This window comes from Cicer arietinum, chromosome 8 (genome assembly GCF_000331145.2).
Source record: "Cicer arietinum cultivar CDC Frontier isolate Library 1 chromosome 8, Cicar.CDCFrontier_v2.0, whole genome shotgun sequence".
Classification (NCBI taxonomy): domain Eukaryota; kingdom Viridiplantae; phylum Streptophyta; class Magnoliopsida; order Fabales; family Fabaceae; genus Cicer; species Cicer arietinum.
Genome location: NC_021167.2, coordinates 25,146,477 through 25,159,573, shown reverse-complemented (window position 1 = coordinate 25,159,573; position 13,097 = coordinate 25,146,477). Strand labels below are relative to the sequence as shown.

General features: G+C 31.9%; 1 protein-coding gene across 4 annotated transcripts; it reads right to left on the bottom strand.

Annotated features, from left to right (window-relative positions):
- Positions 1-1,840: 1,840 nt before the first annotated feature.
- Positions 1,841-11,498, bottom strand: LOC101489047 (putative 3,4-dihydroxy-2-butanone kinase). Of its 4 annotated transcripts, XM_073364379.1 has the most exons (22): positions 11,253-11,491; positions 9,738-9,872; positions 9,433-9,616; positions 9,259-9,332; positions 9,101-9,167; positions 8,743-8,855; positions 8,588-8,635; positions 7,988-8,059; positions 7,822-7,911; positions 7,443-7,616; positions 6,299-6,382; positions 5,974-6,029; positions 5,291-5,421; positions 5,112-5,204; positions 4,699-4,763; positions 3,835-3,978; positions 3,694-3,734; positions 3,347-3,430; positions 3,183-3,256; positions 2,958-3,070; positions 2,783-2,878; positions 1,841-2,236 (listed from the first exon to the last, which is right to left on the bottom strand). In XM_073364379.1, the coding sequence occupies exons 4-22, from the start codon at positions 9,301-9,303 to the stop codon at positions 2,111-2,113; spliced, it is 1,716 nt and encodes a 571-aa protein (XP_073220480.1). In that variant the 5' UTR covers positions 9,304-9,332; positions 9,433-9,616; positions 9,738-9,872; positions 11,253-11,491; the 3' UTR covers positions 1,841-2,110. The 4 variants fall into 4 exon arrangements, 3 of the variants coding, with proteins under 3 accessions (XP_073220480.1, XP_027193566.1, XP_004513324.1); XM_027337765.2 differs by lacking the exon at positions 9,738-9,872; XM_004513267.4 differs by lacking the exons at positions 9,433-9,616; positions 9,738-9,872.
- Between the last annotated feature and the right edge of the window lie 1,599 nt (positions 11,499-13,097).

The following is a 13,097-nucleotide window of genomic DNA, read 5'->3' as shown; positions in this document are numbered from 1 at the left end:
GTTATGAAATTGAAACATTGGATGGAATGGAACCTCAGAGACAAAACCACAGTTTTGGTAAAACTACCTGGCATGTTGCCAATAGAGAGGTGTTGCTCTTGTTGTTAAGGACAAAGGAAAAGACAGCACATGCATTCGCACATTGTAACCCAATTCCCAACCACAAGATGTTGAGAGGGTACAGACCACTTTTTTATGTATAAGCAAGTTGTGGTACTGCTCCACACATTGATCTCTTTCTAATGGAGTTTTCTAAAAAGAGGGTATCTTTTTATTAGATTTTTAGAAATGTCACTGAAAGTTTTACATTTCCTATTGCACTTTTTGACCAAAGTTTTATTTATTTATTTTTTTATATGAGAATAGGAAAAATAAAGGCCAATGAAAAAAAGATAGAGATAAATATAAATTCTCTTATAAATATTCAATGAATCATAAGATTTTTTATTTTATTTTAAATTGATACATCATTCTTCTACCCTAAATTTTATTCACAAAAAGAAAACGATAAATTATACTCTTAAAAAAGACATACCTAAAACATCAATTAATAGGATTGATCTCACAGATTAAATAACCATTCATGACCATAGTCAAAGAGTCCGAACAATTAGCTCTCAATTAGTAAAAATATTCACACAAATATTTGCTTCTTGGACCGTATGGTAAAAAGCAAAGTTACAATCCTTTACCATATAATCCCTAATAATCTCCAACATGTTAAGCATAATGGTGGAAACACTTATTGCCCTTAGTAAGTAACTGAGCCACGTAGAAGGATATGATATTCAAACAATTCTCCTTAACTTGATTTGCCAGCATAACTTTATGTATGCCAATAGTGGTTGGATTTCTACATGAAGCACATTCGACCGAGACATTTCCATAAAAGCCAAATTAATTTGATGATTCTAAACCAAACCCCCAAAACTAGTTGTCTTGGTATTAGACAAAGCACAACCGTCAACATTCAGAACCATAATGTCCTTATCAACTCTTTACCACCCAAAGAGAAGCAAATCAAGCAACACATTTTTAATTTTTTTTAGGCTAGAATATCTCTTTAATTATGTAAAGTGGCCTAACTCATCACTTTTAAAGAATACCTGATGTATCTTCCCATTGATTATTAATGGTTAGCAATGAACCTTCTTTAGTAAAAAAAAAAAAAACATAAAATGTTAACAAAGATTGACACAAGTGATTAATGATTCACACTTTACCTTCTTATGAGTCGAACTCATATCCCATCAAAACGACCAAAATCTCTTTTTGGGAGCAGCCGTCCCTTAGTAGAGTATATGCAATTAAAACTACGAGTAGTTTTATTCTGAATAGTAATATATCTAAATTGGACATTTATTGGCAACTCTAACATAACATTGGAGTGTAGTTTTATTTTAGACAGTAATATCTGAATTGGACTTTTATTAGCAACTCTAACATGGCATTGAAGCCTTCCTTGCGGTGTTAGGGTTGTCTACCCTAGATTCCGTTGTTACTTATTTTTTAGTTGAAAATGTTCATTCTTTCATGAATATTTTCTTAATCTACATGGATGACAATTGCAACCATTTAATTTGTCATGCATTAAAAGCTTTTTTGAGTAGCAATATACAATTTTCATTTCCTTTTAAATCCGAATCCTCTTTTTTTAATTTTTACTTTCATTCTACTAAATTCTAACATTCCATCAACCTGTACGTATAGTTAGATATATGATCTAATATAAAACGATATTCCTTATACACATGAAAGCAAAACCACAAGGAAAATGCAGGAATAAAGTTGAGTATCAGCCATGGGAAAATTGAACCGAAAAAAATCAAGAAACAAATCATAAGCTCACAATGAGAAGAGTATATTGTCAATCAATTGTAGTAATTGAGTTTTCAAATTTACATCCAATCAATCCAGTTTAAAATTGGGTGTATACAACAGTGATTAGCAATCGCTCTCTCAGCATTATGCAGACAGAAAAGACATAAGCGGAGAGCCCAATGGTTACAGGATACAAAATGGGGAACAAAACTTGGCAAAATCCGCACAAACAGGAGATTGCATTAACAGCTATGTATGTTGCTTAACTCTTGTATTTTTTCCTTGACGACTATATACTCTTGCATTTATCCTTGATGGCTATGGCGGCAGCTCTGTACCATGCTGCTGTGGCATAAGCACCTGGATCAGGAACTGACGTCTGAAACTCTTGAGACACGTAAAGTGTACGCCCAGCCTGCATAAGCTTCTTTATCAGATCAACTAATAATGTCTTATGGAATAACTGTTGCATTTTTCATATGATATCATGATTTGTTAGTTAGCATTGTTTTAAAACTGCTTTGGTTAATGGTTAATATTCAAAAATGAGCTTTTGATAGGATCCAAAAGCTATGAAACACGAACACCACAAAATGTCTAAAATATAGGACTCTAGAATGATTGCACATCATAATAACCAGTAAATCAGGCTCACTTGAGCAAATCATCAACTAAACATATCTAAAATAGCATACGATTTGGTTCACTTGGAAGAAGGCTACTCGATTCTCAAGTATTTATTGTTTCATTTTGTCACAACAAATTACCACACGTCTCTCCTGATCTATATAATTAAATAGAAATTGGTCATAGTTTAGCACTTATTAGTCAATAAAAAATCCTTTCAATTATGCATTATCCTTCGGTCAGCAATTAGTTGTCAAACGTTGATCATTCTAATTTCTAACGTCGTCTGTCAGACTGTCACCTTACTTAACATAGAAACAAAAATAAATGTCACCTTTGCCCGCATTTGCTTGGTTGACTCAGCTCCATCTAATGCAGCTTGGGATGAGACAAGAAATGCAGTGGCAGGATCATCGCCAGAATTTAGTCTCTGTAAAAACAAAACATAGTAAGTAACAGTAAATTAGGTCATGGGACTAACGAAGCAAATGAACAGCTATTGTCAGCACCTCTTCAAGCGATGACAATGCTGGGATGAGGGCATCTAGCAAGGTTCTGTCACCAGCCCTAGCTCCCCCATATTTACTGACAGCAGCAATGGCCGCCGCAAGTGCTTCAGCCCCTGAATCAAAAGACTCATAAGGGATAGACAGTCCAACCAAAACGAGATATAAGAAAGGAAAAATAAATGTAAACTTTTAATTGGATGCCACTGGATTTGCAGAGTATTTTACATTGTTTTGATGTAACAACAGGATCAGTGCTTGTTTTCAGCTGTAGACATGCTGCCTTACATAAAATTGAGTATCTGAAAGAAGAAGAAAAAAAACTGGTGAGAATTTGACAATAATCAGACAGCATAAATAATTTAACTTAAAAAAAGGCAGAGGAATCATACATGATCCCGCTTGTTCCTCCCATTGATTTTCCAATTGTTGATCCAATTTCACCGACAGTTTCTGCAGCATTATTCAGAGGGTAACTGTAAAAATAACCGTTCTTCAGGTCAGACTGCTATGACAAATTCAAATTAACAATGTTATTTCAGCAACCACCTTAGCAGAGTTTCTTAAAGGCAGAGTTATTTATAAAGCCTTAAAAAAAAAAACCTAATACTAATATAACCCATAATCCAATACATAAGCAAATAACTGGCCGTGCATGAACTTGACATTATAGCATTACGGCTAAGCAAGAATCCCAAGATTATATCTTACGGCTAAGCAGCATATAGAACAAACTTACTTTTTTATGTCCTCAAGAATTTGTTTCGCACCTTTAAGCATCTATAGAAAAAAAAAACAGATACAAGTAATGTGTATGATACATCAACAATTACATAAATTATAAAATAAATAAGCAGACAATTTTGAGGATATGACTCACAGTCGACCCACAGTCACCATCACCAACTTTACTGTCCCATTCATTTAGAGTGTCCGTGAGATGTATAAGTGCATTTGCAGCAGCTACAATGGCTAGCTCAAGAAGTCGGCCTTGCTCAGTTAGTTTTAGAGGCTGGCTCTGTGGCTTACATAAAGCAAATATAGAACCAGATTTCACAAATTATATTAGTATTTTTAATACATAATAAGAGAGGGAGGAGGAGGGGACTGCTGACAGAAAAGAATCTATTTCCTTCTAGATGTGGCCTTCTAGCAACGTACATAAATTGGTGGTATGAGGGAATTGACTTTAAATGGTTGAAGTTGAACTGTAGCATCAAATATCAAGAAAAGCTGAACTTGAAATTTGTTAAAAACACTATTTTCTGTTAACCAAGTGCGGCCTCAAGGTAACTGGAAATAAGAATTGTTGGACATAATTATGATATTAAACACATGAAATATGATTACCCTCTTAATTCTTCAAAAGTTTGAGCTAGAAGTATCCAATTATGTAAATTTAACTTCTATAGTATACACATGGGGCTATTGCAAGGTATGTGTAACTTTCTAGTGAAATAAAGTATTAAACCAACAAAGATGCCAAATTGCAGCCAACTACAGAGAGATAACAAAGCTTAGTCTCAAACATAAAACAAATCAAATGCTAGTCAGCAGATGTGAACAACTAAAACAGAAAAACCACTGGATAACCCAGTCAGGTAATGCCCACATAATTTGATTAAGAATCCACGTGAACATCTTCAAAGGGTTGTTATTAAACATGATTTGTCCTTAACTAGATTCTTATATTACAATCGATACATGTCATAGAAGAGAAATGACACAATTTCCATGGATATACCTCAACAATATTTGCTGAAGGAGACGGTGGAATTGGAGCAGGAATCTTTGCAGGCGGACGATCACCTTGAAAGAAATAACAACTTCAACAGTTCAACGAATGAGCAATTAATTATTTTGCTTTCATTAATATCAGAGTTGAATGTATATTTTGTTGTTAAGAATATTACAGTTTTTTCTTAAAAAAACAAATTAGGGAAGGAGAAAATTGTCATTAATTAAAGTGGCACTAATGATCATTTACAATTGTCCAGAGGCGATTTGAATCTCATCTCTCCAAGTTTTAAGGTCAAACTTTTACCACCGAACTGACACCTCATGGACAAAGAACAATACAGATTAATAAATGAAGAGATAGTGAAATCTTGATGTAACAAAATTGATTGATGACAACAGTTAAAATAAATTACTGACCACTAACTCCAACAGGCCAATAAGGAGCTTTGGTTTCAGCATCCAATAGTTGAAGAATAGACGGGTCAGACCTCATGATAGAAATTGATAAACCTGAGGGAAAATGACATGATAATCAGAACTGCTAAATGAAACACAAAGAAAAGTTGACTGCCTTGACATTATCTATAGCAACAAACCTTCCATATCAAGAGAAGTCATGAATGACCCTGTATATACTCTATCAACAGCTAATCCATGATCCAACACCAATTGAGGAACTGCTTTTCCTGCTGCAATCATTAGTTCCATTAAAGGAGTGCCACCTAACCTGCATTTGAAGAATCGTGTAGATAAATAAACCATCTCCTTCAACACAACTTTTATGATCAAAAGCAATCCCGAACATCAATAAAATAAAATATAGCATTTTCCAATCTAATATTTGCAATTTCAAATAATGACAGTTCATTGAGTTTGGAAAATCTCTTCTTTAAAGTTAACATATACGCAAAAAAAATACATTTTTTAAATTTAAAAATGAATTTACAACCCATTCGAGAAGTTTAAAGGGAGATTAAAAAAACTTCAAGAATCCAACAGCTATCTGAAAAAGCCAATAAATTTTCAATAATATATTAAATAATGACTGCTGACAATATTTTTAATGAAACTCTCTTGTTGCTGACAAGTATGATGCCATCTTTAACCAACGTTTTGTTATGAGAATATCTATCCAACTCACTGCTCTAGGAGTCTCAAAATATACAGACATGAATGTTTTAGTGAGACGGTGCACAGTCCCAATAATATAATAATACACATATTAAACTGCAAAGCTTAAAATATACTTTAAGTTCTCAAGCAAAATTTGCGAACCTACCCATTGACCATGAGGACCACGCTGCTACCTCGAGTTATTGGAAGATAGTCTGTTTCCTGCAAATATTTGCAAAAGAAAAATATTGCTGCTCACTCACAAGAACAAGAATTGCACTGCATTGGGGGGGGGGGAGGATACTGTTACGAACCAATCTAAACCTCTGCTGGTTTATTGCAGGAAAAGGGATAATAATACAAATTAGTTATTGTTATGTAAGTGTTGATTTTCTGTTTAGTTAGTTAGGATTAGTTAGTTTTTCTGTTATTTTAGTCTATTAATCCTATGTTAATCTTACAAGAGCTTCCCATACAATATTGTGGCATACCTTGGACAATATTTGTTTCAGAAGATGAGAAACCACCTCATCTACAGGCAGTATATTAGTCACCTTTCCACCGGGTTCCCCATGCTGTAAAAAGGTAGCATTTGTTGTTATCACCATAAATTGAAATTTGGATGAGAAATAAAAACAGTGAAGACAAACCTCAATCACTTAGGAATTAGAATATAGATATGGTTAAAATACTCTATAGGTCCTTGTAGTTTATTAAATTTTTAAATAAGTCCCTCAAATTTAAATGCTTTTAATGGAATCCTTATCCTTATAATTGTAAATTATTTTAAATGAGTCACTTTTAATAAATCATTCACTTTTGGTTAAATTATATGGACCTATTCGGAGTATATAATACCAACATTATGTTGGTTTAACTCGTCCGAGTAGAACTGGACTCGGATCCATAAGCAAGATCTTGGGTTTGAGCCTTGTGGATGGAAAAACTGTGGTTGGGAAGGGAGAACCCTCTTAAGGTGGCCAACCAGGTTCCCCTATGGAGATTAATCTCAGCAAAGTCGGTGGATACTTCACACCGATGACATAATTTCCAAAAGAAAACAGAGTTTATAATACAATATAATGATCAACTGAAAAATAACATTGCTGCATTTGTTTATGCATTGCTTCCAAGATTTCAAATAAATTTATATAATAATTTAATAAAAAACCAACAAGAGTTTAGTGGTTAGGGATCTATTTAAAAATTTAGAAGTATGAGGACTCCATTAAAAACTTTTAAAACTTAAAGGATCTAATTGAAAATTCAATGAAACTACAAGTACTTATAGTATAATTCAACCTATCAATATCAAATAACTCCTGCATAATTTATTTAAAGAGTAATGTATTAAGAAAGAGAAGTACTAAGAAAACTGAATAGGGCAGTAGACAGCCGTGATTTGTTAGCTGAAAACCACAAGAAAAATAACAGAAAGAACTTATTTCAGATTACAAAACTTATGGCATATTTGAAATTGCTTATTTATTCAGGAGTAAAAATATTTCACAGCTTTCTGAGGGGACTTTTAAAAAAGGATGTGGTTAGGCTGTGAGTTTTGCATTGCCAGAAAAGCTTTGGAGTTTTATGGTTTATTTTTTTTAATCTTGAGGTAACTAACTAAAGGAAACTTACAATTCCAAGACCCAGTTCCATTTCAGATGGCCCCAAACGTTCTCTTAAAATCCTACCAGGGAGTGTGCACGTTTTTAAAGCAACACCCATAGTCCCCACATTTTGAGATGCATATCTTGCTTCCGCAGCAACTTCAGCAAGAGAAAGACCGGCAGCGGCAGCAGCTCCTGCAACCTGCCTCACCCAAAACAAAAAATATATTAAATGTGTATAACAACTTGGCACTATTGCAAAATTAAAACATATTGACATAGAGATATTTAAAATGCCAATTTCAAGAAAATATCTGATATTATAACATGATTAGTATTTAAAGTGTATTTATGTACAGAAGAACCAAACAAAGTGCGAAAGAATTGAAGTGGTTTTGTGGACGAACCTTATGAACCAGAATAGTCCCTGCCAATCCTCTTCTTCCAACTATCTCTGGACGTGGATATATAGAACAATCATCCTCAACAATAACACTCTGCACAGTGAAGAATAAATATCACAAGTAGAAACTATTATTTTAATTAGAAAGAGAAAAATGATTGCCAACATACCTCTACTTTATAACCTTCAAATTTTGCTTGCTCAGCAGCCAAACCAAAGTTCAAACGATCACCAGTATAGTTCTATCAACACCCAAATTTGAACACTATGAATCCATAAACAAAAGCACAATCCTAATAATTCTTAATAAATTGACCTAACTTGTGCAAAAACCACAATATCTAATCACAGCTCAAAGCTGATTTGATGCAACATCAGTATATTGGTCATCTTGTCAAATATTATTTTAATAAAAAAAACTTAGTTCTTTTCACTACTTATTGTCTTCATTAGGGCGGACAACAATTTCAAGTGATAGGATATCTAACAAATGTGCAAACAAATATGCTAGCAAAACACTTTTTGACACACTCTCTTCTATTGGTTGAAATTTATATGGGTCATACCAAATTTATGCGGGACCCACATAATTTCGAGGGACTCTTTTGAATTTCAATCAAAGGATGGACCGTGATGAGAAATGCATATTAGAGAGCATGTTGCTTTCTAGTACTCCTCGCTAACAAAAATACTAGCGAAGTGCTATCGTGAAAACTTGTACTTGGGATGGCAAAGTGCTAATATATTACACTAGGAAAAACGAATTATACCTTTATAATAAGAAGACATCCCATGGGACCAGTTACAGCTCGTATCCCCTAAATTTGAATAATAATTGGTGCATCAGAACCATGAAAGAGTTTGGTTTGTCTATAATAACTAGAAGTATGATATACATATCTCTTCCAATAAGTAGTAATCGTACAGCAAGAATAGCATCAACAGTTGGACTAGCAAAGACATCGCCACATATGGCTGCCGTCAGCATTCCTTCTCCCACAAATCCAGCATGAGCAGGCTCATGGCCACTTCCGCCTCCTGCAGCATGAAATGCAGAAGTACCACTCTCTTATTTAAACCCAAGTGATTATAGAACAACTAAAGATGTGAAATTACCCTAAGTGATTATACAGCAACTAAAGATTTGAAATTACCCTAAGATATGCTGTACATGGTTAACTATCATAATTCCACTCCCTTGATATTAGTCAGGGATCCTAATGATCCAACTCCTAATAAAGAACAGAAAAGCAGTATGAGAATATCTATGCATGATCACTCACCTGATATGACTGCAACTTTATCATACGGTGGACCAGGATAAACATCCGCACGAAACACAACCTTCACCTACATTCAGGCACAATAAAAAATTAAAATTAAAATCTTCAGGAACTCTCATACATGGATAATCACATTTATCATATATTTGTAATCATACCTTAGGATAGCCATCTAAATACTGCAGTGTAGGATATGTCTCCATAAGACCATCAATGAATTCAGTCTCAACATCTGCAATCAGATTAAAGGAAAAAAAATATTCAACTTCCAATAAGTTAACCGTACCTTCATATTTATCAATTTTTGTAGTTGGTCTAATTAGTAGTATTACTTTACATAAGCAGTTAACAAAAATTAACAGAATCTTCACTCTTGTGCTAGCAAGGAGGAAATACAGAAACAGTCCTCAATAAAAAACTATCTAACTCAATTTCCATCATCTTCACACATTGAATATTCATCTTCGCACTAAAACAGCATTTCACTTCGGAAATTAAGAATGCAAGCACTGATTTCTGTAAGTCAAAGCTCAACAAGGTTTAGTCAAAGAGGAATGCCAGAGCTTTTCAGGTTCAAACAAATAGTAATAAAAAAAGAAAAAGAAATCAACAAAATGAACTGAACCTAACCACTTACAAGCCTAAAGCACCAACACGGACACGACACCAGACACATCGACACCAGTAATATTATGATAAAATGGAAGTAATTGCATGTAACCACATGTATTGGTGTCGAACACTGCCAAGCTTTCAATCTCAAGTGTTGGTGCTACACAAATTAGAATAGATTCCAAATGAAACAACTGCGATCCAAAATACTCAGCACAGCAAATTTTGATGGTAACAATTAAAGTTGACCGAGATTATAATTTAATTTATAGGTCAATTGCATCAAATCTAATAATACAAATACAAGTAGCTTTCAGTATAATTCAGTTAGAGATTGATGCTAAAACAAATTAGGTTCGAACAAATTAAAATAAACCAAAAAATCAAAGTCAACAAAATGAAGAGAACCAAAAAACAAGACGAACACAATTCCAAAAGGAACAATGTCCAAAATGTTCGGAGCAAAGCAATTTTCATCTGTAACCGTCAAAGAACACCAGATTTCAGATTAATTGCATCGAATAATATAAATACAAGCAACGATTTCGGTGATTTGAAGTTCAATACGATTCAATGAAATCCAAATGCTAAAACAATTCAACTTTGAAGATATTAAAAACAAAGCACAAATTGAAGTCAACAAAATGAAGAAAATACAAATACAAAATCCGTTAAAAGACTCGAACACGAATCTGAACCAAACGACTGCAAAAATGTTCAGAGCACATCAATTTTCAACTGTAACCGTCAAAGAAGACCAGATCGCAGATGAATCACATCGAATAGCACAACTACAAGCAACGATTTCCGTCGTTTGAAGTTCAATATAATTCAGTGAAATACGAATGCTAAAACAATTCAAGTTCAATACGATTCAATGAAATACGAATACTAAAACAATTTAAGTTTAATACGATTCAGTGAAATACGAATGCTAAAACAATTGAAGTTCGAAAGTATTAAAATAAATAAAAAATTAAAGTCAACAAAATGTTCAGAGCGCGATTCTAAACCGAACGACTGCAATAATGCTCAGAGCACGTCAATTTTCAACTATAACTGTCAAAGAAGACCAGATTGCAGATGAATCACATCAAATAACATAAACTACAAGCAACGATTTCCGTCATTTGAAGTTCAATAGAATTCAGCGAAATATGAGTACTAAAACAATTCAAGTTCAATACGATTCAATGAAAACAAATTCTAACCAATTCAACTTCATTACGGTTCAGTTAAATACGAATGCTACAGCAATTCAAGTTCAACACGAATGCGAAACAATTCAAGTTCAATACGATTCAGTGAAATACGAATGCTAAAACAGTTCAAGTTCAAAAATATTAAAATAAGTCAAAATTAAAGTCAACAAAATGTTCAGAGCACGATTCTGAACCGAATGATAGCAAATATGTTCATAGCAGATCAAATTTCAGCTATAACCGTCAAAGAAATGCAAATTTGAAGATGAACTTCACCAACACTAAGAATTTGAACAGAGCACAGAGATAGATGAGAAAAGGAAGTGAGAAGCGCGCACCATTGGGATCATTGATGAGTTTCTTACACGTTGCCATCGCGAAGAGTTGTAGGAGCAGTGAGAGATTGTTGTTGAATTGTGAAAGAGAAAATGGTGAAAAGTGAAAACCCTAGAAACGGTTTTGCATGAAACAGTTGTGAGAAAAGAGAGAGAAAGAAGAACGAGAGAGTAAGAAAGAAGAAGAGTTGTTGGTTTGGTGAAGGTGTGTGGGTGTGGGTGTGGGTGTGGGTCTATATATATACACACAGAGAAGGAAAGGGAGGGAGTTGATGATAGTTTTGCTTGCTTGTTCCAGCAAGGAAAATACATTATTAATTAAAAATTAAAAATGTCTTTGCTTTATCCAAATAAAAAGGTTCTCTGGTTTTTAGGAATTTCATAATTAATAAACAATTGAGGTTTAATAATTGTAAGCAAATTCAAAGATTTATACCAAAAGAAATAAATTCGAAGACTTAATGAAAAATAAAATAAGTTTGCTGCCTTATTCGCTCTCATAAATATGGGGAATTCAATGTTTGTTATAAATTGTTCCCTATTTATTTTTTCTTACAAATAAATTGTTCTTATTTAAACTAAGTTTGCTACCTTATTGGCTCTCATAAATATGGCTTCACGAGGGAATTGAATGTTTATTATAAATTGTTTCCTATTTATTTATACTTTTACAAATAAATTGTTCTTATTTATCTTATCTTTAGCAATAATATATAAAATAAAATATAATTTTTTTATAAACACTGTATTAATTTTCAATATGTTTTTTTAAAAAACTCCATATTTACCATTATTAGTAATAACAAATTTAGAAATTTTTAATATAATTTTGATGACAATTGATAAGTGATATTAAGTTATTAACAGAAAAATTTAAATAATATAAATTATTAAATAAAAATTTATTTAGCTATTTAATTAAAAACCCATGTTAATTTTACATATGTGCTATAAAATTTCTTTCAAATATATTTCAATCTTATAATTTTTTTTCACTTTTAAACGTGGAATGTTTTTATTCTTTATTTTCTAAAAGTTGTTTATTTTTTATTCTTGACGGGATATGAAAACACATATTATTATTATTTTTTGTTTGGTATAGAATAAATATATTACTTATATCTTAAAAAATAGTTTATACTTTAAAAAATATTAAAAAATTAAATTTTATCACATAAATCAAAATATATTTATTTAAAGATTTAATTAATTTATGATTTTTATATAAATAATTTTTTTAACATCAATTAATCACAATTGTTAAATTATTAGATATATTTAACGTTTATTATAATTATCTTTAAAATTATACTTACAATTTCTTTTTTATATTTATTTTACATGATAATTAAATTCTTTATTTAATTATATAAAATGGTAATACACATTTTAAAAATCACAGAAAAATGTATATTATTAAGAGGAAATTTGCTTGGTTGTTAACCAAACTATTGACTATTGTATTAACCAAACGAGCAAACGAAAACTGAAATAAATGTAGAATGTTTTAAAATTAATGTACACTCCACATCGATGGTTTGGAGTTTTTTTTCTAAGAATTATTCTTGTGCATTGTTTTTTTTTTTATATATATATATTTTATTTAAATAAATAGTTTCATTATAAATACAATTTTTTTGCATTTTTCTGTAATTTATATATTTTAAATTATTAATTTAATTCAATTAGATAACTAAATCTTTTCAATTTAATTTACATTGTTAATTTAAAAATAATTAAATATACGTTGAATTATATTTTACCAAACTAAATCTAAATTACACGAATCAGATATAACTGCTATCAACTAATTCATTAATTATAAACTAATTTATCAATTATATGTTA